Genomic DNA, 27,271 nt, shown 5'->3' on the forward strand with positions numbered 1-27,271 from the left:
CACACGTACACACACACATACATACAAACATATATGATCACGAAATATTGAAAACGTGACGCTATTTATAATTAAAAGTGGCATTACCTTTATTTACACACACACACACACACACACACACACACACACACACACACACACACACACACACACATATATATATAATATATATATATATATATATATATATATATATATATATATATATATGCTTAAAAAATCACAGTAGATGCACGTGATTTCATAATAAGCGAATACCACGGGAAAATTATAGTCAGAAATCCAAGCGCTTTAGTCTTTATTCAGACATCGTCAGTAGCTCCTTGACGATGTCTGAATAAAGACGAAAGCGCTTGGATTTCTGACTATCATTTTCCCGTGGTATTCGCTTACATACATACATACTATATATTATATATATACTATATATATACTATATATATATACATATATATATATATATATATATATATATATATATATATATATATATGCAAAATCAAAATTGGTATGAGGGATAAGGAGAAAAGTTTCATAAAGGTGAATATTTCAATCGACATTAATTTTAAGAAATAATATACAAAATAAATAATGGCACACACGTGAATCAGTAAGAAGTAAAAGATGCGATATGTATCCAACAATTTTCATCTTTCAACAGGTCAAAATGAGCTTCAGTTTGATACCATCGAATGGTTTTGGGACATGAGACGTATATACGCGTACTACATATGTAAAGTTATGGACATGCATTCAAATCTTTTAAGGGCATAAACATCAACCTCGTAGTGCACTACCTCTGTGTTGCGATGATAAAATTGCTGATGTTCAAGAAATTTCCGCAATTTGGAGAGAGAGAGAGAGAGAGAGAGAGAGAGAGGAGAGAGAGAGAGAGAGAGAGAGAGAGAGCTTGTGGTATGTACGCTAAAGAAAATTCCAGCATCGTAAATGATAGAATTCCAGAGTAGAGAGCACAATAACTTTCTATCCCCTTGGTGTTTTTATGGGATCCTTTCATATATATATATATATATATATATATATATATATATATATATATATATATATATATACTATATATATATATATATATTCTCTGTAACTTTCGTTATCATGGGTGTCAGTAAAAACATTTTTATAGATATTGCGTTGTTAAAAATACATTTATACAGAATTTTACGGAGAATTGCCAAATTCTTGTCCAGAAAACTGAACTGAAATCTCTTTCAGAAGAGAACCATGAAACCAGTTGCAATTATGTCATCTCAGGCTGTGTCCGCAGAGGACATCGATGTAGACTTTTTGCCCATTATATATCAGTATTTACGGTGGTGAGTATACTGTTTACCGTAATCAACATTTATATGGGCGGTAGACTTCGCACTATCAAGTGTAATTTGGTAAAAGAAGCTGGTTGACAGACGTTACGTTGTCATTTACATAGCGCACTCGAATTGGGTTTGTAATTTTCGCTGGTGTCGTTCTTTCTAGAAACGGTGGACAAATGCTCCAAACTCTATGACGCGTTATGTAATACTGCGACCAGATTTGATACAGAAAACGTATATTTAATTGTTAAGTACTTATTTTATTCTCGTGGATAACATAAGAGTGACGAGGTCTATTTATCTATTAGGCCAGAGTACTATAATTACTAGGTAGTCGGTAGTAGTTGTAGCAAACTAGCCTACCTTCTCTATCACTGTCACCACTCTTGCCTAAGCAAGCTTTGCCAGGTTAGCTATTTATGGCCCGAGTTTCCGCTCTCCTGTCGCAGCAGTGAGAGTTTTGGGGATTTCGAGTTCTCGGGCAGTTTGTCTCGTAACCTGAGCCAAATCGGAACACTGGTGGTTGTGAAAGTTAGCCTGGGCTCTTTCTAATGGCCGGGTACTGTTAACCCGAATCCTTCGTACCGGTAGGTTAACCAATCTTGGAAGAAAACAGTAATGGTTTTGATTAGTAACCAAAATTTTTATTGTTATGCAATTGAAGTAAACTTTGCCAAAATTACTAATCATTCGGATATTTTTGGTTGTGTTTTGTCACCAGTCCTCCCCCGTTGTCACCGGTAGTGCTCACTATCTTACCCAAATGCAAATTGTTAAAAAATCATGTCATTTTCATGCAAGATTGAATGTGTAGCTATTCAATCACTACCTACGTAACTAATTTTTAGCTTGGGAAGCAGATGTCAGCTGCTCAAATAGTGGAAACAACTGAGTGGACTACCTGGGCCAGTCTTCCTGCTTGTTGATCCACCTTCCAGTAAAAGTTAGGGTAAACAACCGCATGGACTGGCCCAACTCACCGACGGTCACGGCTGGCCACCCTCCGAAAAAGTACTTAGGGTAAAAAACCGCATGGTACAGGGGTGGACCATTTGCGATCAATGTGTACAACCCCAAAAAAAGTACATTACCTAGGGGGAAACATCAGTACAGGCCAACCCTCATCACGGTAGACGGGTCTTATTCACTCGATATTTAATTGGTGAAACATGAATACAATTGCAACTCTAAGCATACCATTTAAAAGACTGAAGTTTCGTCAACATATTGTGATATATGAAAGCCCCATACGAACTAAAATAAGCATGTGAGCTCTTCGTAAAATATGTTTTCAAGGCAGTTTTGAAATCCAATATGGCGGCTACGTTTTTCATGGACGGTTCTCATCAGTGACGGACACCATCTTTCCCCAGCCTTCCCAGCACTCATTTGAACAATGTTAGCGTATGTATGTAACGTTTATTGATCTTACTCAAGATTGCAGTTGTAATCAGCACAATAAAAACAACATTTTGTTGCCTATATTAGTGAAAGTATGAAACTTGTTATTTGCCGGGGTTATGGTTGGAACTGAATTCATTCTTACCTTGTAAATCGGCGGTTTTTTATCCTTACTGCCATCACAACTGAAACTCCACAGTGCTTATTTGATTGTTATTATACACATTTTGGTCTCAGTTCACTCCACATTGCACTTTAAACCCGTTGCTGTTCCTGGTTTCTAAGCGCGCGCGCCATAAACACAATTACAAACAGCAGACGACGACAGACGACGACAGACGACGAAACTGCAAAGTTTTATTCCCTAAACTGTTTACTTTACTCGTTATTTAGTTTAAATTTACATTGTTATTTAAAAATTTGATTTAATTCATGTATATTCATCCCTTTTTGCAACCAAATTACCCCGAAAAAATTACAGATATTTCTAACGTAGATATAAAATCAAATGTTTCTAACGTTTTCGTACATTCTGGCTGCCGAAACCATAGAGGAACGAATACGGAAAAGTGCATAGAGGAAAGACTACGTGTTTTTTTTTTTTTTTTTTTTTTGTTTTTGCTAGCACTTTTCATTGATTTCAGTCTTTATTAGTATTTTGAATTTCTTAAATAATCGTATGCCAGAAATAAATGTAACCTTTAATGTTTGCATGCTAAGAATGGCAAAATCATCGTTGCACATTAGTGGAGGCTTCACACATACGCCGTTCCATTATTATAAACTGTTTCCATGAATTCTAGTTGTCATAGTAATGCAATAATGATAAAATTGCTTTAATATTTATGTGATATACTTCCAATACATAGCCTAATTTCACCAATTTCAACGTTTTGTTTATAGTCTTATACCCAGTGGAGGGTAAGCACATACCGATTGGCCACAGTGAATGTCCCTTCCTATTCCGTCCTCTCTCTCTCTCTCTCTCTCTCTCTCTCTCTCTCTCTCTCTCTCTCTCTCTCTCCTCTCTCTCTCTCTCTCTCATTTTTAAATTTTACATACCTATGTCCTGCTTAACTATTTTGCGAGCACTAGTAGATGCACCTACATTCATCATTACGACTGAATAAAAACTTGAAAGTATATTTGAATTAATGCTATACAAGTATGAAATATATTGGGGGTTTTCTTGTTCATTTTTCGAATTACGATAAAAGAAACAGAGAGAGAGAGAGAGAGAGAGAGAGAGAGAGAGAGAGAGAGAGAGAGAGAGAGAGAGAGAGAGAGAGAGAGAGAGTTGAGTGGATCAGTGTATAAATATATCGGTCAATGGGCAGGTAACAACCGAGTGAATCGTTAGATATATCCACCAATGTAAACTACTATTATTAGATAGATAGATGGAAAAATCATAGAAAATAAGTTTAAACTGCAACAACTTTCAGAGAGAGAGAAGGGAAGGTGAAGGAAGGAAGAAGGACAGGGGTGGCGGTGGAGGTGGGGGGAGAGGGTAGGTGGAGCTGTTTACTGGTGTGTTCCTATCCATTTCTGGATAATGGAGTTTTGGTCTATTAGTACAAGGACAAGTGTCGTTATTCTTTACGATTAGTGATTTCACGATACCCTTATAAATTACGGCACTGGGTAATGCACTAAAGAAAAATCTCGCTCTGTTACGAGTGTTCGTTACAGAAATAGGTATTGCCCCCCCCCCCCCCAAAACCCACGGCTTGCACTGTCTCTGAACCCATAGTAGACATGCTGCTTAGTTGTCAATCAAGTTTTTATAACCAAGTATTTTTTACAAGCTAGCTATTGAATAAATTTGTATTTTTTCTCAGTCAAAACATATGCCCCTCAATGCTAACTTTCCTCTGGTAACGACTTTCTGGTCATTGCAAATTCGGCCCATAATTTCTTATGGTGCGAAAACAGACAGAGGCCCATGGACCGAAAACGATTGCGTCACACTACGGCGATAATCCAGCAGTAAAACATCTTCATATATCCAAAAAGTAAATAATAAAGATATATATGCGCATTACGATTATAACAATTACATGTATAGCTGATAACAATCTGCACGAATAACTGGTACTGTTCTGCAATGACAGTTGAGTATAGCAATTATTTACAATAGGTACGAAAGTCAAGATGTCGTGAGTCATAATACAGAACTTGAAAGAACGTTCTAATTCAGAAAAATAATTACTTAAATTTGAGTCAGTCGAGTTACTTTTTCAATAACGAATATTTTCAAATTAATCATCATAAATATGTAAAATATTGATGTTTTACTACTTATTTAAAAATTAGCCAAGAGCAGGCTTCTCGTCATCTTCTACCCCAACAGCTGTTTACGCCTGGCTTGTTGTTGATGAGAAATCGTGTTTCGATTGTTGTGATAAAAGTGCTCCAGCGTCTGTGGGTACAAGTGGTGTGCGGATTTATCACAGGAAATGGTTAGTTTATTGACACAAGCTACTCCGTAAACATCGAGATGCGTCAATCTTCTAAATACCTCGAGTTGTAAGTAAAAATGTTGAACGCGTTTTGGTGAGATTTGCACTACGTTTGAGACCGTTTTCAGTACCCTCTGTTTAAATCTGTTTAAATCTTAAAATTTGGCCTTAATTTCTAACTTTGGGGAAAATACTTACTTCGAAAGGAGAGTAGAGGTCTTTAGCTCCGTTTCTCACCAACAACAAGTCGCGACTGATGCCCATCTCGGGTGTCAGACGCGTTATAATGTACTTTTTCGGAGGGTGGCTTGCATTGATGGTAGCTGGCCTGCGTGGCTTGCTGTGATGATCTACCCTATAACACGTCCTGACATCGGAGATGGGCATCAGACGCAACTTTTTGGTGAGAAACGGAGCTAAAGACCTCTACTCCGGTGTCAGGACGCGTTATAATGTACTTATCTTGGGGTTGTACACATTGATTGTACATGGTCCACCCCTGTACCATGCGGTTTTTTACCCTATAGGGTAAAAAAACCGCATGGTACAGGGGTGGACCATGTATGATCAATGTGTACAACCCCAAAAAAAGTACATTATAACGCGTCCTGACAGCGGAGATGGGCATCAGTCGCGACTTGTTGTTGGTGAGAAACGGAGCTAAAGACCTCTACTCTCCTTTCGAAGTAAGTATTTTCTCCAAAGTTAGAAATTAAGGCCAAATTTCAAGATTTGAACAGAGGGTAGTGAAAAGGGTGTACACGGCAGTCCAGATCTCACCAAAACGCATTCAACATTTTTACTTACAACTCGAAATATTTAGAATAACGCCATCTCGATGTTTACGGATTCGCTTGTGTCAATAAACTTCCCATTTCCTGTGATAAATCCGCACACCACTTGCACCCACAGACGCTGGGGCACTTTCATCACAACAATCGGAACACGGAAACTTACCAGCTTGTTTGTTAGTAAACAACTATTTTGGTAGAAGAAGACGACGAAGTGTGCACTTCGATAATTTTTAAAATAAATAGTAAAACATCAATATTTTACATATTTATGATGATTAATTTGAAAATATTCGTTATTGAAAAAGTAACTAGATTCTGACTCAAATTGGTTCTGACTCAAATTTAAGTAATTATTTTTTGGAATTAGATCGTTCGTTTAAGTCCTGTATTAGGACGTCACGACATCTTGGCTTTCGTACCTTTTGTAAATATTGCTTTACTCAACTTTCTTGCAGAACAGTTTATCAGTTATTCATGCAGATTATCAGCTATTCATGTAATTTTTATAATCGTAGTGCGCATATATATCTTTATTATTTACTTTTTGGATATATGAAGATGTTTTACAGCCGGATTATCTCTGTAGTGTGACGCAATCGTTTTCGGTCCCTGGGCCTCTGTTTTCGCACCATAAGAAAATATGGGGCCGAATTTGCAATGACCAGAAAGTCGTTAAAAGAGGAAAGTTAGCATTGAGGGGCATATGCTTTGAATGAGAAAAATACAAATTTATTCAATAGCTAGCTTGTAAAAAATACTTGATTACAAAAAACTTGATTTACAACTAAGCAGCAGCTAGCTGTAAAAAAATACTTGATTACAAAAAACTTGATTTACAACTAAGCAGCATACCTACCATGGGTTTCAGCGACAGTGCAAGCACGTTTTTGGGCAATACCTATTTCTGTAACGAACATTCGTATCAGAACGAGATTTTACTATAGTGTATTATGCCCAGTGCCGTAATTTATAAGGGTATTGTGAATCACTAATTGTAAAGAATAGCGACACTTGTCCTTGTACCAAGAGACAAAAACTCCATTATGCAGAAATGGATACAAACACGAGTAAAAAGCTCCACCTACCACTCCCCCCCCCCCCCCCCCCCCCCCCCCCCCCCCCCCCCCCCCTCCCCCCCCCCCGCCCCCCCCAACCCCCCCCCCCCCCCCCCCCCCTCCACCGCCACCCCTTTCCTTCTTCCTTCCTTCGCCTTCCTTTCTCTCTCTCTCTGTTGCCATTCGGTATGTGTTCGCCCTCCAAACTGGGTTTAAGACTACACACAAAACGTTGAAATTGGTGAAATTAGACTATGTATTGGAAGTATATATGTATACATAAATATTAAAGCAATTTTATCATTATTGCATTACTATGACATCTAGAGTTCATGGTAACAGTTTATAATAATGAATCGGCGTATGTGTGAAGCCTCCACTAATGTGGCAACGATGATTTTGCCATTCTTAGCATGCAAATGTTAAAGGTGACATTTATTTCTGGCATACAGTTATTAAAGAAATTCAAAATACTAATATAGACTGAAATCAATGAAAAGTGCTAGAAAAAAAAAAAAAATAGATAATTCACTTATCCGTAGTCGTTCCTCTATGGTTTTCGGCAGCCAGATGTACGAAAAGGTTAGAAACATTGGATTGTATCTACTTTAGAAATAGTATCTGTAATTTTTCGGGGTAATTTGGTTGCAAAAAAGGGATAATATACATGAATTAAATTAAAATTTTTAAATAACAAAGTAAAGTTGAACTAAATAAGGAGTAAAGTAAACAATTTAGGGAATAAAACTTTGCAGTTTCGTCATCTGCTGTTTGTAACTGTGTTTGTGGCGCGCGCGCTTAGGAACCAGGAACAGCAACTTGTTTAAAGTGCAATGTGAAGTGAATTGAGACCAAATTGTGTATAATAACAATCAAATAAGCACTGTGGAGTTTCAGTTGTGATGGCAGTAAGGATAAAAACCACCGATTACAAGATAAAAATTAATTCAGTTCAAACCATGACCCCGGGAATAAAAAGTTTCATACTTTCAGTAATATAGGCAACAAAATGTTGTTTTATTGTGCTGATTACAACTGCAATCTTGAGTAAGATCAATAAACGTTACATATGTACGCTAACATTGTTCAGATGAGTTAGGGAAGGCTGGGAAAGATGTTGGATCCTTTGCGGTTATGAGCGGCACCTGTCGGTGGACGCTATATTGGATTTAAAAACTGCCTTGAAAACGTATTTTACGAAGACCTCACATGGCTATTTTAGTCAGTATGGTGCTTTCATATATCACATTATGTTGACGAAACTTCAATCTTTTGAATAGTATGCTTAAACATGTAATTGTATTCTTGTTTCACCATTTAAATATAGATTGAATAAGGCTGATCCATGCAATGACAATGGATCTACTGCGGTTTTTCCCCCTAATGTCATAATTTAAGATTAAACAGAAGGTAATGACAGTCTAACCATGCGCAGTGCAAACTTACCTCCGTGACGCTTTCAAAATTTTTACTTACAACACCTTATGTGTAGAAGATTGACGCCATCTCGATGTTTGTGGAGTCACTTATGTCAATAAACTTTCCATGTCGTGCTAAATCCGGACACCACTTGTACCCATAGGAGCGCACTCCTCACGGTCACTCCTGTTCGCCTCGTTCCTCCTGGTGTAGCCCAAGGAGGTTGAAGGGACAGGTGAGGAAGACTTGATGCTCCTGCCCTGCCTACCAGCAGAACTGGCAGGCTGGGGAGACTGCAGGCGATCGCCAACCTACGGTGGCGATTGAGCTGCAGGTCTGGACCAGTGCTCTCCGTGCGGAGAAGCGCTGGACCGAGGATGGTAGCGTTGGTCTCGTGCGTCAGGGGAGCTGCTACCAGTCGTGCAAGCCGTTCGGTCCTGGTGGGAGTGACGGTCGGGTGACCGTTAGTGTCCGCTAACACGGCGAGAGCAAGCACCGTCCTCATGACGCACCACAATACCAGAAGCAGCTGAGGATTTAAGAGAATTGTGGGAGAGGGGGGAAAATCTAGTGCTGTAGTGGTATAGGTTACTGATAAAAGAGTTGAGATTGAGTTGGTTTTGTCATGTGGTAAAGGTGAGTGAAGAGACTGTTGGTGGAATCTGATAGTGGTAAAAGGTCTAGGTGAAGGCAAAGGATAAGGAGGAGTGATAATATAAAGGAGGATGAGAGAGAGAGAGAGAGAGAGAGAGAGAGCTGGGTCCAGTCATCCTCATCTTGGGTATAGATTGGCCCCGTTTTTCTTTGGTGGTATATAAAGGATAAATGAAACTTAAGAGGTGTGACTCACTGGTGTTGTGCTTAAATTGCTAAGCTTCCACCACATCTTGCTTTCCGAAGTGGGCAATCAGGAGACAAACTTGCCACTTACCCTTCCAAGTCTGTCCTTAGATGGTGCTTTCTAGTCTTTCAGTAAGGAGGAAGACCAGGATTCTCTCTCTCTCTCTCTCTCTCTCTCTCTCTCTCTCTCTCTCTCTCTCTCTCTCTCTCTCTCTCTCACATACATTATATAGAAGTTTTGGTTTGTTTGGTTGGCAATAACCAGTTCATTCAATCTTCATCTTGAGCATTAACTACAGTATATGGAACATTGTGGAGATCCACAATGTCACATGTTAAAAGGATTCAGCTCCCTGAGACTAAGACCTTAAACCTATTCTCATATCAAGGAAAAATGCAAAATTGTAAAAATTTAAATTGTATTTCCTTTGTGTCACATGAGTACATGGAATGCACTAGCAAAGTAAGGAGTTTTATTAGATTAGAAAATACAGAAAAAATTAGGTTTGAGAGTTGACCTTGTTTCTATACTGTAGGGGGCAGGGGCAGGTCAGATTGTCAATTCAATAAAGAGGGCGCCACTCCCTGCCTGTTGCTACGGGTGGGAATTCTTGGCAAGCCATTGGGCCAAGTGGCAAGTGCACAGAGTGGAAACGTGGGTAGTAGAGGCCCTTCAGGGATGGTATCTACTCGTTCGACTTCCCTCCTCCTCTTGCCGATCATCTCCTCCTGCACTTGACGTACACCCAAGGCCCTCCGAAGCACCGGGCTGTCTAGGAAGAAGTGTTGAAGATGATGGACAAGGGTGCAGTGGAGAAGGTAGACCATCCTTCTCCATGGTTCTACAGTCTATCATCCAGGTACCGAAGGCCACTGGCATATGGAAGCCAGTGATAGACCTTCACTGTTGAACCACATTATCAAGACGACAAGGTTCAGAATGGAGAAACCCTGGACAGTCTTGGCAGCCGTAAGGGAGAATGACTTCATGCTTTCTATAGACTTGAAGGATGCCCACTTCCAGATTCCAATCCACCCTTCATTCAGGAAATTCCTCCACTTCAGCTTTGGGAAGCAGGTCTTCCAGTTCAAGGTCCTTCACGGCGTGTTCACAAGGGTCTTTACCCTAGTTTCGACGTGGGCGCATACTCAGGGGATTTGCCTTGGCTGGTCTTGGCAAGTGCCAAGGAAAATCTTTTTTGGGACAGGGACCGTCTTCTCCAGTTTTGTCAGAGCCTAGACATATGGGTAAATCTGGAGAAGTCCAATCTACTTCCTAGCCAGAAGGTTCTGTACCTGGGAATGGTGATAGATACAGCATTGTTTAATTTTTCTGTTGGACTTGAGGTTACAGAAATCCAGGATTGTCGCTTGCTTCTTCCTTTTGAGGCGGAGTGACCAGCTTACCCAATGGCTAATTCTTCTGGGTTTCTTGTCTTCTCCCAAGAAGCTGGTTCCTCATGGACATCTTCACATTTGTTCCCTACTGTGGAGACTAGGAGTTTTGGTCCCCAGCAGGAGATTCCCCCTCTGCTCCAGGTCCCTCTTTTGGTAGAGGTAAGAAGTGACCTTCTGTGGTGGTTGGACGACCAGAACCTGATAATGGGAGTCCCTCTCCATTCACCCCAACCGGATCTGCTCCTGTTCTTATCTTAAAGAGTGCCCCTGGCCTCAGGGGCATGGAGGTCACAGGACAAACAACTCCACGTTGTGCCAGAACTGAACTTTCCTGGGTCTTCAGGAGTTTTGAGAGAGGATGGTAGGGCAGTCTGTCATTCTGATGTCAGAAAAATCCATGGTGGTAGCATATGTGAGCAGACAAGGGGAGGGGGCTTGTGTCTCACCAACTTCATTCATTGACAGTCTAATTATGCCAGTGGGTGATCAAAACTCAGTGGAGATTGTGGTCGGGTACATTCCAGGCAAGAGGATTGTGGTGGCTGACAAGCTAAGTCATTGGAGTCAAGTTCCAGGTACGGAGTGGTCTCTGCATCAGGACATAATTGACAGGCTATTTCACTTATGGGGAAGGCCCATAGAGCTCTTCACAGCATGCTTTAACAAGAAGCTAGAGGTCTACTGTTCGGCGGTCCCAGATCCGTGCGCTGTGGCAGAAGATTCACTTTAGCATCCTTGGGACAATCTAGAAGTGTACGCCTTTCCTCCGTTCTGCCTGATCCATGATGTCCTGAACAGAGTGATGAGTTCCATAAATCACAGGATGACCCTGGTAGCTCGTTTGTGTCCCCAATCAGAGTGGTCCTCAGACCTGTCTCTTTTGTCAACTGTTCTGAAAGAAATTCCCTCTTGGCACAACCTTCTCTGCCAGCCTCATGTAGAGAGGAACCACCAGTTGGTAGAGGCTCCTATCTCTTTATGGCTCGAGACTGTCCAGTATCTCTGGCGAGTGAGAGGCTTTTCTCATAGAGCAGTGACTCAGTTGTCCGGGTACCCCAGGAGATCTTGATCAGCCGTACCAGGGCAAATGGGCTATCTACTGTTTCTGGTGTCATTGACAGGGTTTCTCTCCACTCGGAACTGAGAAGTGTGTGTCTGTGCCTGCTATCAAAGGCTACAGTTTGCCTTGGGATTAGTTCTACGTCTGAAAGGCATGGACATCACTTCATCCTGGAAGTTCTCTGTGTTGCTCAGGAGCTTTGAACAGTCTTGTTCACCTAGAGAACTTAAACCTCCTGCTTGGAGCCTTATGCTGGTTCTGATAAGTCTCACTCAGGCTCCATTCAAACACTACATCAATCGTCAGATGATGAATCTGGACACGTCTCATTTTTTTTTACTCCCAGTGGACAGTTTTAGATACCTACATATCTGATCTCTCACAGGCTTAGACTATTCTTTAGAACTCTTATTTCTAGGAAGAGTGGTCATGTGAGTCAAAGCCTCCAGTCGGTTCAGGATTCTCATACCTTCCTCCAAGTATGAGTCTGTCCTACTGTTAAGACCTAAGGTTTGTTCTGCATATTAACATATGACAAATTTTTAATCAATTGGTTTTTTTCATAGCTAACAAACCTGAGGTCTCAACATTGACTGCCCACCTCTAGCAATCCTGGGTTGGAAGAAGACTAAATGCATCACAGGGTTCAAGTGTGGTCAGATGCCAGATGCCACAGATTTATTGCATATACAATCTTTGATTGATTTTTAACCAGTTTCCAGCTGGCACCAGAAGATTTATCCTATTGTTAAGACCTCGGGTTTGTTACCTATAAAACAATACAAATTGATTCAAAAAAAATTTTTTTTGGTTTTGTATGCTTCCAGTGACTGGAAGATATTTGATTGCACAAAAATTTTGACAAAAGCTTATCTTGTTTCTTTTTTTTTTGTTTTTTCAGTTTGGAAAAAGAGCAGACTGATTTATCCAGGGTTTCTCAAGAGTCAAGCCAGAAGGTTTTAGAACTTCAACGGAAAATTCAGACTGCAAGGGAGCAGGTATACATGAATTATTTATAGTTTTTTTGTTGGTTTTCCAGAATTTTAGTGTGGCTTTTTATTGTACAGTAGTTGATTCTTGAAGTTATAAAGCATGGATAATTATGTTAAATTGTTACTTGAAGCTGTATATTCTGTTTTGATCAGGTTTGTAAGCTTCCTGGAGTAGAGTACAGCAAGGAAGAACAATTAAAGCATCTTGAAGCCTTAAGGAAACAGTTGCTGTTGAAGAAACGGTTGCTGCTGAAGTACAAATCCAAGAGTGAAACACAACATTGAAAGGTAAGGTTGAATAGAGTGTTACTACTACCTTGACTTAGTCAAATTTCTTGTCCAGCATTGCTTCTACATGCATGGTTTCCCTGGCATTTTTATCAGCATGAGTGAATTGATGAGGTTGCATAGTTGAATTTAAAATGTGATTGTTCCTACATGATATACAAACCCTCGGTCCTTTACATAAGGAATTACTTTCAGTGTAGGCCGAAATTATGGCCGTTGAATTCATGAATAAGGTGGTTAGGCTAACCACCGTCTGGTTGGCGGGTAGGCTTGCCTGCCCAGATGCAAACACTCCACTTTGCTTTCGTTCTGATGGAACGTATGTTTGTGAGCTGTTGCTGACTAGCCATTAATTACAATTTTCCCAATGGGATCTTTAATTTATTATTTTGAATAAATTGTATATACTGTGTTTGATATGAATTATTAATTGACTTTAGAAATTTATATGCAAACCCACTTTTTGTGATAGCCATGGTAGCCATCTTTCTACTTTGTGTTAAGGGTAGGCAGCAAGGGTGTGGCAACATCTTTATTAGATAGAGGAAGTAGCGTGTGGTGTTGGTGTTTGGGGGATCTCCTCTCACTTCGGAGGGCGGTGCCCTTGGATGGGAGAGGAGTATCCCTATTTCTTTAAATAATTTTTTCTCTCTTTTACAGGCTAGCAGTGGTGATAGTTGCTTACAGCAGTAGATGGTTGGATATCTCTTCGTGTTGGCTATCCTAACCTTGGAATTGTACCTGTGACTCGTAGCATGCTGTTATATTGGTCCTTGAGTGTGTGTGTAATTGTTCCCCTGCTGGAAATCTTATTCATTTACCACTGCTATCCTGGAGTTTTGCCACTTGACAAAGCCTTTACTGCTGCCCTGTGATTATTGACTTTATTCCTGCTGGTAAATGTACCTCATCCTGTAGAAGTAGTCCTACAGAATTTGGAAAAGTTGAAGAGGAGGAGAGCTGCTCAAGTGTCATCATCTTCCTCTTCGGAATCATCATATTTTTTATCAGTTTCCACCCTTTTGACTTCTAAGGTTCCCTGCTGAGGAAGGAGAAAGTAGTCTCCTCCTCTAAGAAGTCTTGTCATGCGACTTCTAAGGGTCTGCCTTCTCGAACTGAGGAGGCAATTGGGTCATCCGCTGGCTCTCCTGTTCCTTTGGGAACAGGAACCGTCACACTGTCCCCAGGGCCTAGTGTGTCAGGGGCCGTAGAAGCACAAACTTCGGTTCGCACTTCTGCTGCTAGTTCAAGAGGGTCTGCCCCTAAGACTAGTTCCGTGTCGGGCGATTGCTTGCAAGTTCCCCGAGTGCACATAAATTTTCGGATTCGCATGCATCCAGAGTCGGTGACGCTGAGTCCGCTCACTGTCACGACTCTGCCACAGAGTGGAAGAAAGGAGAGAGTTGCTCAGGTTAATCTTACCTTGCTGGTAATTGCTTTTGCGGTGATTGCTCGGTTCCCAAGGTTGAGGTGACGGTCCGGCAATGAGACTGGTAAGGGCTCCCCCATTTGGTCCTCTTGAGAGGTTTTAGCCTCGACAAGGTCTTGGACATGTCGGAGGACAGTACTGGCTCTCTCCAGTCAGGTGCATGCTCAGCCCTACCCAGACGACGGTTACGTTTGCATGTCTGACCAGTCTCTGTGGCGGCAAACGTTTTGCCCGCCGTGCGAGAGTTTCGTAACCCTCCTCGGGGTAGTGTTTTTCTCCAGACGATAACACTTTCTTAGACTTGTTTCACGGCCATCACTGCAGGTTGATGGCTGCCTGTAACTCGCTTCTCATGCTGGTTCTACTAGCAAGGTGAGCGAGAGCATCCAGTCTTTCTCACCCATTCCCTCTGCTTCCCATGGCAACGCCGGGAGGGGGGAGGTGAATAGGAGGGATCCTGCAGACTGCTCTCCGTAGGATTTAACATTGGGGGGACTGTTCCTGGAGGGATCTTAGGGTCCTACCAGATGTACATCCACGTTGTTAAAGAAGAATCTTATGTCAAAACTGGAGACTGTCGCCATGGCTTTTTCTGTCCTTTTTACGAATTTCAATTTGCAGTCCCCAATGGGTTCTTGCATTTTGGGAGCCTCGAGTGCATATGCAGTTGAATTGTACTCCATTTCAGTATTAAATGCTCGCATGTAGGACTAGTTTTTGTGCTCGATCCTTCTCGATATCTACGGGAGTCGAGGAGGGGCCCACCTTGATCGTTTAACGAAATATGGGGGTCTCGCTGACCGCTTAAATTCTTTGGAATTTCTAGCACTCTCTGAGTGATTTGGTCTTCTACGATCTGCAAACACTCGGGCAAGATGAGAATTCCTGATAATTGTTAAACACTACCCAGGAATCTCGCTGAATGCTTTAATTCCTTTGAATATCTGGCATTCTCAGAATATTATAGTTTTCTGTAATTTCCAAACATTTGGGTGAGACCGACCATCCCCCTTTACTGTTATTACAAAAATCTGGAGTCTCGCTGAGCCATTAAATTCCCTGGAATTTCTAGCTTTTACAGAGGGATTTGGTTCTCTGTGATTTTCAAATACTTGTGCATTGGGCATTCCTGATAAATATTACAATAATCAGGAGTCTCGGTGAGCGCCTGGACCCTTTGGTTTCGTTGGCACTCACTGAGTGCTCGGCTTCATCATATTGCCGAGTACCAGGGCGAGACGACTCACGAAGAAGTGAAAGTTCTATGTTGACGATTACCACTCAAAATTATGTAGTGGTGATCTGCTCAGCTCACGCGGCTCTGCTCAACCAGACAGCTCTGCCGATCTAACTTGGCTCTAACAAACGGACTCTCTGCTCTAGATCAGTGCAGGTCCGTGCCATGACATAGCACCCTCCCTTCCACTTTGTCATCTGACGCCTCCGAACCTCCCTCTTCAAAGGGTTCCACATTCTAAGAAGAGGAAGATATTCTCGTCCCCTTAAGAAGTCTCGCTTTGAGGACTTTTAAGGGTCTGCATCCTTTCCATGTGGTGGAAGTAATTAGTAATTGGCTGTCTCTTCGGCTCACCTGCTCCTTCTGGAGCGGGAACCTGGACGCTATCCACAAAATATAGTGTCTCGAGAGCCCCAGGAGTTCGAACCCAGGTTCGTTCTCCTGGCTCTGGTTTCAAGGGCACTGCTCATGGAAATGGGGCTGTGTCGGGTATACTTGCTCATGGAACTTGGGCTGCATCGGGTATACTTGCGTGTGGGTCTCTCCAAGTGTACAACACCCAAGGGGAAGCGCCTCAGTGGCGTGGTTGGTATGGTGTTTGTGCCCCACCACGGTGGTCGCGGGTTCGATTCTCGGCCATTCCATTGAGGAGTGAGAGATGTGTATTTCTGGTGATACAAGTTCACTCAACGTGGTTCGAAAGTCACAGAAAGACGTTGGTCCCATTGCTGAATACCCACTGGTTCCATGCAACGTAAAAACACCATAAAAAAAAAAAAAAAAAAAAAAAAAAAAAAAAAAAAAAAAAAAAAAAAAAAAAAAAAAAAACACCCAAGGGGGTCGCACATCTACAGTCAGTGATAGGTAGTCTTCTCTCCATCACAATAGTGGCACAGGACAAGATAAGGGACCAATCCGCGTTGGTGGCTTCGACCCACCTGTGAAAGTCAGGAATGGCTATTCTTCAGGTGCCAAGATCGATGTCGCTATCCCTTGGGACAAGGCATCTGAAGGAGATAGGAGGCCCTCTGTGTACTCCTCTTCGTGAGGTTCGATCATGGAGAAGATAGACGTGAAGCAAGACATGGCAAGGTCTCGCCAGCTTTTACTGCATTTAACTTGGGTCAACTTTTGCTCGTGTTCGCGTGAATGAAACGGTTGCAGGGAGTGAATGCTTTGTTTAACAGAGTGAGAATATCACATAATCAAGGAAGGTTATACCAGAATGAACAAGGAAATAGAGAGGAATTCTATGGAAGCTACTCCTCAGTTCGAACCTGAGAGACTATGGTTTTGGTTCAATCTTAGGATCTTAACGAACATACGCCAATCTGTTCAGGATGGATAGCACTGAGAGGTTTGAATGCCTCTCCAGTGCTACTGTTTTGGGAACAACCAGTTCGGTTTGACCCAGTTGTCTTCAGTATCCTGTTATCACTGTAGAAGTCTTCCTTCAGGAAAACTTCATGTTCACTCTCTTCATTAGAGAATGAAGGGGGTCTGTTTCCAGTCATAATTCTTGTCCCTCGAATGAAGAAGAATTAGGCTGGAGTGCGAAGTACAGGAACCTACAAATATACTATAGCTGGTTCACTTAAGGTAGATTCTTGGGTGAGCCCTATACCTGCGAGATGTTTGTATGGCGGCCGCTGCTTGGCTGGAAGCTGCCTACCTCCCGGTACCAGCCAATCAGCGGCCGCCAAACAAACGTCTCGTAAGCATAAGGCTCATCCAAGAATCTACCTTAAATGAACCAACTATAGTATATTTCTCTCGCGATATGCTTCTGTTATCAGTTGCATTGTCCAAGTAGTAGGGGCATATCTGTAAGTTAATTCTTGTGGTATGTGACCGAGATGAATAATACCTTCTTTTTTTAATTAACCTGAAACTCTGGACTGCCTTTTGAGCCTCCCAAGAGTTACCGATTTTGATTGTGAGATAACTAGGTACCGTTTCCCAACAACACCACAGCATTTGCATTATCACTGAACAAGAGGGTTTTCTTCCCTCTCATTTCAGTTAAAATGCAGATGCTTGATGGTTCTAGCCAACGCATTCCTTCATGCAACACAATATGACAAGTCAAGCAATTGATATATGGCTCTGTCTCGGTACTGCTCGCTGACTGAGATTCTTTTCGGTTTGGTATTGTTTCTCTTCTGTCGAGGATTCACTACCAATTCGAATCTCTGCCCAGCAATCACAGACTTAGGTCTTTGGTTGGATCAGAATTCTCGCATAATGCCCATCTCTCCTGCACCACGTTTACTGTTGCGAGAATTTTCAGATGGAGATATATCTCAATAGACTCTTTATCAAAAATTGTGATTTTACCATTCTTCAGTATATACATACTCATAAGGTTAAGCATTTTATATAAGTAACTTATAAAGTAATTACATAGCTATGAGTTTCTACTCTATGGCAGCATAACATTTGAAAAATTTGGAAATTCATGGTAGTGTTCATTTATTTTGGGTGTAAGTAACTAGTCCAGCCCACTTTCCGGAATGAATACAACAAAGCTTATGAGCTCAACGTGTTTCTGCTAGTCAACAACATTACTTGGTTGTTGAACAGCTCTTAACATTCTTTAGTAAACCAAATGTTCATGGTTTTCAATGGTTTGGTGACATATTCAGTTGTTTTGGTAGATCATTATGTTAGCTTAGGTTGACACATTATGTTAGCTTAGTGTTGACGTATTACCAACTGTGACATTCATCTGCATTATGTCAGATTCTAGTTTATCAAGTATATTAGGTTTTGCAAAACGAGACTTGACTCCTGCAAAAGATGACTCCCATACCCATTGTTGATGTGTAGAGGACAAGATTGTGCTTCAGCTCTTTCTTGTGACGAGTGTAAAGACTGGGATAAGGGAAAATGGCAGGTGTCAGAAGGTCATTTAAATAAACTCAAACGTGATGGGAATAGAAAAGTACAGTAAACGAGTTTTATCTTTTTACATTTGTCTTTTGGCCCTGAAAATATTTCTCAAGTTGTAATATAGTTGTACCTGAGTTTCATTAATAGGGATGACAGTAAATTGATAAATTACTTGAATAAAAAGTACAACACCCTACTCAAAAAAATTCAAGTTATGAGCATTCATGGATATTAATAGATAGGGTCACAATTTCAAATTTTTCTGTGTGTGCCTATTCTGTTTGTAAGAATTTTTGCAAACTGAAGTAAATGAGGAAAATGAACATGTTCCTTAACTCCTTCCCTGATTATCGCGAGTATTCTTGCAATTAGCTACTATTTATTCTTACAAACACGACAATACTAGTCATACTTGTAAAATATTCCTACTTAATTCTGTGTGATTAACTACCATGTATTTTTCTTGCAATCATGAGAATACTCGTTCTTATTTGTAAAATATTCCTACTAATTTCTGTCATCCTAACGTTCTATGAGAATTCACATTTTATATATTTTCCTTCCCCATAGGAAACATTTAGTATGTATATTTGTAGATATTTGGTGGTACTGATTGTTTACTTTTTAAAGTTCCGATCTCAGATGCTGCCCATGTGAAATTCTCTCCAAGGTCATAACTTTCAAAGCATGGAAGAAAATACTAAATTTTAAATGCTACATGAATCTCAATTTTCTTTTCTTGTTACCTTTCTAGCATCCTAAGTCATTATTTATAGAACTAATACTACATGATTTAAAAATGCAGCAAAATTAGTATAATCGATGACTCCTGAGTTAACTTGCGAATGTAAACGTCAACAAAAATTGTGATCTACTTATTAATAAAAAAAAATTAACTACTTATTAAAAACCAATGTATGAACAATTCAAGATACAAATGGCCATTCGTAAGTAGGGGTTGACGAAACTGTAATGAAATTTGTTATATTTTATTCTGGAACCTTTTAAAATCATATCTAGATCTGTCAAATTTTATTCTGGAACCTTTTAAAATCATATCTAGATCTGTCAAATTCTGTTGTATGAATCTGAGGAGCAGTATTCTGATAAGAATAATTTGTATGTTTTCTGGCCTTGAAAGTATTTTAAAGTTTTTAGTAATGTACATGAGTTTTATTTACTGGGATTACAGTACAGCAGTTTATTTCTTCTAAAGGACTTATTAATAATAGAATCTAAATCTGAAGGGCAGTGGGCTATGAATATTTGGGAATGCCAGAAGTGGGTCATGGTCTTTTAAAAGGTTGAAGACCACAATTCTAGGGAAGGGAGACTCCTAGGGAGGGCAGCGCAATCTGTTTGTTTGATGCATGCAAGGTCTTTGGACCATGTGCATTCTGACACTGGTAGCCCCCATCTCCAGTACCTCCTTGGGAGCACATGAGAAAGTTAACACTGTCTTCTTGCTTGTTGTAAGTAAATTCTCTGGAGCTGAGCAGCCTCACTCAAGGGAAATGTCGCCATTGGGTCTTTCCACCTCTTGTGTCTGATTGGCCACATGCATGGGCCAGGCACTGAACAAGCTCATCCCTCTGCATCTTCTAGTTCTGTTACTGAGTAAAGGGGAAGTGCTTGGACAACGAACTCCATGCTCATAGACTCAAAAGTGGTGAGAGCCTTCCCTTCAGATTCTCGAGTAACCAGATTCAGAGAGGTAATGATGTAGGCTCAACAGGAACAACCAGCTCAGCTTTGGTAAGTTGTTGGTCACCTGTTGGTCCTGGAGGGTTTCCTGCTTCATGGAAGGAGCCATCTATGCTTGATCCAGTGGCAGCTGAAGCATTGCTGGTCAGCTTGTGGCCCTGAGTCGAGAGGTCAAGGAGGATTTAGTGTGTTGGCTGGACGACAGGAACTTCTTAGCTAGAGTTTCTTTGAATTTCCCTCCAGAGAAGCATCTGTTTTAAGATGCATTGAAGGAGAGTTAGGGGCACACTGGAAAGGTGGTGTTCATTTGAGGAGTATGGTGAAAGGACATGCCTCATTAGCCTACAAACATTCTAGGGATGCAGGCAGTGTGGTGAATATTGCGAGCATTTCAAGATTAGTTGATGAGTCACTTAATAATGCTTATGAGTGGCATGACTCGTTGATGAGTCACTTAATAATGCTTATGAGTGGCATGACTCGTGGCAGATTTCTGGACCAGGTTTTTGGGATGGAATTATCTCTACAGTGTCTCATAGTAGGAAGGCTGTTTGAACTCTAGGATTCTCTGATACTCTAACTTGTTTGTGGCCACACCTAACAGGGATGTTCTGTGTTCTGTTGTCCAGTTCAGGTTCGTGGGCAATGATGGAAAACTCCCTCTAGTACCCTTGGGGGACACTGGATATGTACCACATCTTTCAGCTTGATCCAGAGGGTGATCAGTGGTATTTTCACCATCCCCAATCTAAGGGTCTTAAGTCCAGTTGTACTCTGATTTGTTGACTCCTGGTCAAGGCACCAACAGAGAGTAATTCCCCTGTAGCCTGCTTTCCAGCGTCAGCCATGCATTCATGAGGATTGTAAGACTGTGGACTTCATCGTCATGTTTTGAGGTTATCCAGAGTATGTTTCTGGTAGGGCTATAGGGGAGTTGACTGGGTACCTCTGTTGTACACTCGGCAAGGAAAGTTAAGATACAGTTTTTTTTAAATCTTCGGACATATATTGTTCAATAATGTCACACCTGGCAACTCTTGAGAGGGGGCGGAGCTTCAAAATCATAGCGTTTGTTGCTTTCTAGATTTCCATCAACTTTACACCATGAAGATTCTGTTGAAGTCCTTTAATCATTTATACTTGAATGTAGAAACAGGCTCTATATTATTCGTTAATGTTGGTTTGGTAACGTCGGTTCAGGCAAGAATATCGATCATCCTTTTTTAAAACCTACTGTGAAACCTTATTTATAAGTAATGTTTGACACTAAACTGACGTAAAATTCATACGTAATTAAAGACGGATCTTAAACAATGAGAGAAAGGGTTTTAAAATTTGGGCAGTACTTGTGGAAATAGTGAGGAACAATACAGTAAAGAATGAAATATTATGACGATAGAGAGAGCGCGCAAGCATAGGCCTATCGATAGAGATACTTAACTCATTATATTTACTTTGAGAAATTAAGAGATAATATTTTTTCAAATGTTTCAAGTGATGAGAGAGAGAGAGAGAGAGAGGAGAGAGAGAAGAGAGACCGAGAGAAGAGAGAGAGAGAGACGAGAGAGAGAGAGAGAGGAGAGAGAGAGAGAGAGAGAGAGAGAGAGAGAGAGAGAGAGCGTGCGTGCAAGCATAGGCCTATCTATAGAGATGATTAATTCATTATATTTACTTTGAGAGATTGAGTGATAATATTTTTTCAAATGTGTTTTAAAAGTGGGGAGAGAGAGAGAGAGAAAGAGAGAGGAGCAAAATCTGCTCATGTGAAAGCTTAGGCCTATTTATAACTACTTAGTTTCATTATATTTTCTTTGGGAGATTGAGTGGTAATATATATATTTTTAAAGTATGTTTTAGAAGTGGAGAGGAGAGAGAGAGAGAGAGAGAGAGAGAGAGAGAGAGAGAGAGAGAGAGAGAGAGAGAGAGAGAGAGAGAGAGAATCATAGTACTGGTGACAGACTTGTGACGGGGGAAAGGCAGAAGAAAATATAATGAATTAAGTATCTCTATCGATAGGGCTATGCTTGCGCGATATGATATGACTGCCAAGATTGTGCTGCACTGTGCTAGATAAAATTTGAAGGATCATAAAATTCAAGTAAATTCTCTTAAGAAATTCATACCCTAATCTTGATTACATTCGACAGTTGCCGTAGCATTCAAAGATTGTAAAAACATGTGGAAAATTTTAGACACGGTGCGGTCATTCTTGCTCTCTTGATATAGTCTTTACTTTTGAAAATCGGGTTTCATCCACAAATCATTCACAAAAAAAGCTGTGTTGAAATAAAATATTTATTACCACAAATAAGTTAATATGTATTGCACAGGCAATTAAAGTTTTATATTGTGGGAGATCTTTCAGCCTCGCGGCAAAGAAATGCAGTCGTGTAGGGCTGTAGACTACTACGAACTGCTTTGTAATGGGAGCATATAGCCAGAAAATCTTTGATCTGACATGCTACTTTAACCTTGATTAAGATTTATGTTTAAAGACAGTAGCTTTGTAAACAGCAACTAGCATTCGATCCATGTCAACGTCAAAGTAATCAAAGTGTAAAATCCGTCACCTAAGCCAGTATCCAGTAACTTGCGCTTTCCCGCTCGAAGTTCTAGGGCTCCTCCTCACATCATAGAAAACGCTCTTGCGGATGCAACTAGATTTGTTTAACCTACCTTAGCCGTAGCAACATTGAGTGCCATTGACATCAGCTAACTTTAATTGCTTTGGAATACAAACATAAGTTTGTAGAAAGTAAAATAATTGCATTCACCACTTACGATTATGCAATATATCCCTGTTCATGAAGCAAAACGAGTAAATATTGTCGTCGTGATACATAGTACTAAAATCAGAAATTCACCTTCTATCTACCAGATCTCTATGAACGAATCCAGCTGAGAAATTCCAATTACTTCGGACATATATCGTGTTTTTAAATATCTGAACGGTTTTGTTTTGCAGTTGTAACTTATATGATATAATTTGCAGTATATTTTCATATCCTAGAGTAAATTTAGCAATATTATGTCTTTTCAGTAAAAACAAATGGGAAATTGGATGAACGAAAGCTAATGAAAACTGTATCTTCAGTTTTCTTGTCGAGTGTACTGGGGAAAGTGAGCATTTTTGGGGGGTTTGCCTTGGAAGAGAGAGATCTCTGGTCATACCATTAATTCAGCAGATTGCTGACTTCCTCATTCACCTCACTTGAGACAGGCTCCTGCCAGTCTCTATAGTGGAAAGCTATCGCTCATTATTGTCCCAGCTGTTTAGACTGAAGGAGTTAGATCTCCCCACCTTGGTGGAGCTTTCCATCCTAGTGAGAAGAAACCAATTTGCCAGACTGAACAAGATATTGCAGGAGTAATTGCATCCCCTGCTTGCATCCACAACTAGTAGTATTACATTTCTGGGTATGCAAAAGTCAGTTGTCAGAGATGACCTCCCACCTAATATAAAAGTCATGGTTTTTATCTCCATAGGAACAAATTAATTGAAAAAGAAATCCACAAAATTATTGTGTATAACTGGGTCAAGCCCAGGTTAACAACCTACACATTTCGAGTGTTGAGTAAAATAAAATATGTATATGTAAATACTTACAAGCAAACAAGTAATACACAGTAATTTTGTGGGTTTCTTTTTCAATCTTCAGAAGAAAACTGAAAGAACTTTTTGTTTGGTTGAACAAAATAAATTAGGGTATTTTTAAGAGTATTTTTCATAGGATATACAAACCATTATATGAAATATCTAATGTTGATATAGAGGAAAAAGCAGTATGCTGTAAATTTTGTAAAGTGTTCCAGTGATATCTCCTTTAGTCTGGCATGTTCAGTGTATGTTACAATAAGAAGTGCCTTATTAAATATCCCCTTTTTTTTTCTATGTTGATATAAGGAAAAAGCAGTATGCCGTAAATTTTGTATAAGTGTTCCATGTGATATCTCCTTTAGTCTGGCATGTTCAGTGTATGTTACAATAAGAAGTGCCTTATTAAATATCCCCTTTTTTTTCTATTAATGAGATTTCCATAAATTTCAGTGCTGTTGAGGACATGGTACTTCGATACCTCTTAAACAGAATCCTAAACAATCCACAGATAATTGACAAGATTGCCGAGTCGTATCCAATTAGACGTGCTGCTCAGCTAACAGCCTACGCCCTACAGAGAGGTAAAATTGCAGCAGAGGAAGCTTTGGAATCTGAAGCCAAGAAGCGTGTCTCTCGTTTCTCTGAGAAGTTTACTGAGGAAATACAGAAGGGTTTCAAAGAATTAGAACAAGGAAGACAGAAAAAGTAAAATTATATTTTAAGATTTTGATTTTTAGCCTCTACTTTTTTCATTATAGCATTATGTCTGAATCTTCACTTGCTGTAGAGGAAAAGAGAGAAATTGAAGAAAAGAAGCCAAAGTGTAAAGCCTGTTGTGCCTGTCCAGAAACTAAACAAGCTAGGGATGCTTGTATTGTGGAGAAAGGTGCCGAAAATTGCCAAGAATTAATTGAAGCGCATAAGAAGTGTATGCGAGATATGGGATTTAATATATAGAACATTTTTGTATTGTGCTTTTTAATGAATGCTATTAATTGTGCTGTATTCAATGTTTTTAAGACTTCTGATTAATTAGGTGTATAATTGGTTTATGGGTTATTGTAACACAATGACAACCACTTCTCAAAAACACACACTGTTTGTTGCTGAACCCATGGGTGAAAAGCCTGTTACCGAGTTAGCTGGCATTGGAGAAGTTTTAGGGAGACGCCTTGAGAATAGGGGATTCGACAAGGCATTTGTGGTTCTTGGGCAGTTTCTTGTTCTAAAGAAAAACAGAGAGCTTTTTTTAGAATGGTTGCAGGATCTTGTTTGTGCAAACTCTAATCAAGCCTCAGAATGTTATCAGTGTTTGGCTGACTGGTGCAGTGAGTTCCTGTGATGCAGAATGGCATTCTGGTAAAAGTCATTCAAGGTATTCATTTCAGATAGCAACGATATATTCACCATGTCACACAAGTGCCATTCTGTTGTGACCATAGAGTCGATTAGTCCAGACACGGACACTTGTTCTTCACAGCTGACTGTGTTTGGCTACTTGCTGAGTCTGTGCAAATTTGTGAGACCGTATTTTTCAGTGTCAAACAACAGAATTCCTCGTAGGATAGTATCTTCAATGGCACCACCACTCTTTTTCCCAGAGTTCCAGCGTGTACTCTGACATGAAAGGGCCTGTAGTGATTGTAACATTGTTAGCATCAATTCTTCTCTACGGCCTTCATAGTCCCCAAAGAACTCTTGTTATGGAAGTTTTGGCTGCAGCAAAGCTCACTGTTGGTTATTGGCTGGGTTTCTCATTTCTTGCATTTTTCCTGGGTTACTTTTGTCAAACGAGTCTTACATTTTCACAGATGCTTTCCATAACTGGGTATAGCCTAACAGGACACTGTCTTGTCTTATTAACGGCAGAAGTGCTGCACCAAGAAGAGAACCATGGTGTATTCTTTTTCCTTACAACAGTCTTTGGTGGACTTGCCACAGGCAGACTTATTATAATCATGTTAGCACGTACGCCAGGTCCAGGGCAGCGCCTTGTGATGTGCTCTACTTTAGCATGCATACATCTTATGCACTTGATATATATTCATTTTGCATTTATGAGGAAAAAATTTGCTGTTTAGTGCATGACCACAATTCAGATTCTGCAGTTTGCTGGTTGTGAACAAAGTAAAATCTCAGGATATCTGTTTTCAAATTAAAATAATTTTGTGTGCTTGTTGTTCGGTTATAAACCCATTAAACATCTTGTGAGGCAGCATGCAGAAGATGTATATTAAAAACTTAGCTTTCTTCTGTGGAAGTCATGTTAAATGGAAAATGTAGAAATTCACAAAGCATTCTTTCTGTAAATACGATTATTGTACTAATAAATAAGAATATTTTTATTCTGTTTTGATTATCCATTTGTATAAATGAACTTATGTATTACTTAATGTTGACTAAAGCTAATAGTGCTTTAATGGCAAAATTATTAATTGGATATGGGTTTTAAATTGAATTTGGGTGGTGGGTGAAGTTTTTAATTTTGAATATACTGTACATGATTATTTTCAAGCCAAGAGAACTTAAAATATATTTTGGGGGTGAGTTTGTCATAGTTCCTGACTTTACCAACCCAGTGGTGTGAGGCAAGTATGAACAAATTGGAGGTAAGAATCAGAGCTGATAGTGCTCTTCCTTTTTGTCTTTTACTTCATTATCTACCTCCACCACCATCTCACTATGACTTCTTGGGGTCACACGGAAGGGTTTGTGCAATCTGCTTGGTGTAGGGCAGGTTTATGGGGGTGAACTGACAATTTCCATGTTTGAGATGGCACCGTCTAGAGTGTGTGCAGTCCAAACAGTCTTTTTTTTTTTTTTCCAGAGAAAGAGAGAGAGGTCTTCAAACTTCTAGTAGGTCTGGCAGGTAGGGAGTTTGGTAAGTGGTGCCAGAACTTTTTCATTTTCTTTTGGATTTATAAATTCTCAGCACTCCAGTTCTGCCCTCCAGATATTGGATGTGTCTGGCCTTTTCAGCAGAGGTGGAAATTATGATGGAGAAAGGCATCCTAGAAGTCATGGAGTGGTGATATCTTGGGTTTTACTGTCATGTTTTCTTAGTAGAGAAAGTGACTGGAGACAGCACTGATTGTACTGAAATTCATCAGTAAGGAGGACTAAAGGCTTTTGATAGATCTGAAGGATACATCTTTCAAGTACTCATTAATTAGAGCTGGGAAGCACCGGTTCATCAGGTGCTTACTTAGGTGTTCGCCTTGGTGTTGGCTGGGCCCCACTCGAGGGGTATTTGTTTGTTGCAGTACCTGGAAGATTGGTTACTGCTGGTATCTTGCGCGAGTTGCATTTCCTTCAGGACAGAGATCTCCTTTTGTCTGAAGTAAGTGATTAAGATCAACTGGGGATCATGATGG

General features: G+C 40.2%; 2 protein-coding genes across 3 annotated transcripts; both read left to right on the forward strand.

Moving 5' to 3' along the window:
* The first annotated feature begins 1,229 nt into the window (after positions 1-1,229).
* On the forward strand, positions 1,230-24,682 carry LOC135220806 (mediator of RNA polymerase II transcription subunit 9-like). Of its 2 annotated transcripts, none has more exons than XM_064258315.1 (4): positions 1,230-1,331; positions 12,659-12,755; positions 12,903-13,037; positions 24,348-24,682. In XM_064258315.1, the coding sequence occupies exons 1-3, from the start codon at positions 1,240-1,242 to the stop codon at positions 13,032-13,034; spliced, it is 321 nt and encodes a 106-aa protein (XP_064114385.1). In that variant the 5' UTR covers positions 1,230-1,239; the 3' UTR covers positions 13,035-13,037; positions 24,348-24,682. The 2 variants fall into 2 exon arrangements, with proteins under 2 accessions (XP_064114385.1, XP_064114386.1); XM_064258316.1 differs by having other exon boundaries at positions 24,406-24,544.
* Positions 24,683-25,165: 483 nt separating this feature from the next.
* Positions 25,166-26,242, forward strand: LOC135220805 (protein YIPF3-like). Its single transcript, XM_064258314.1, is given in 2 exon segments — positions 25,166-25,508; positions 25,510-26,242. Coding segments are annotated over 2 exon segments (672 nt in total). The 5' UTR covers positions 25,166-25,305; the 3' UTR covers positions 25,979-26,242.
* Positions 26,243-27,271: the final 1,029 nt, after the last annotated feature.

The sequence above is a fragment of the Macrobrachium nipponense genome, chromosome 2, assembly GCF_015104395.2.
Source record: "Macrobrachium nipponense isolate FS-2020 chromosome 2, ASM1510439v2, whole genome shotgun sequence".
In the NCBI taxonomy this organism is placed as follows: Eukaryota; Metazoa; Arthropoda; class Malacostraca; order Decapoda; family Palaemonidae; genus Macrobrachium; species Macrobrachium nipponense.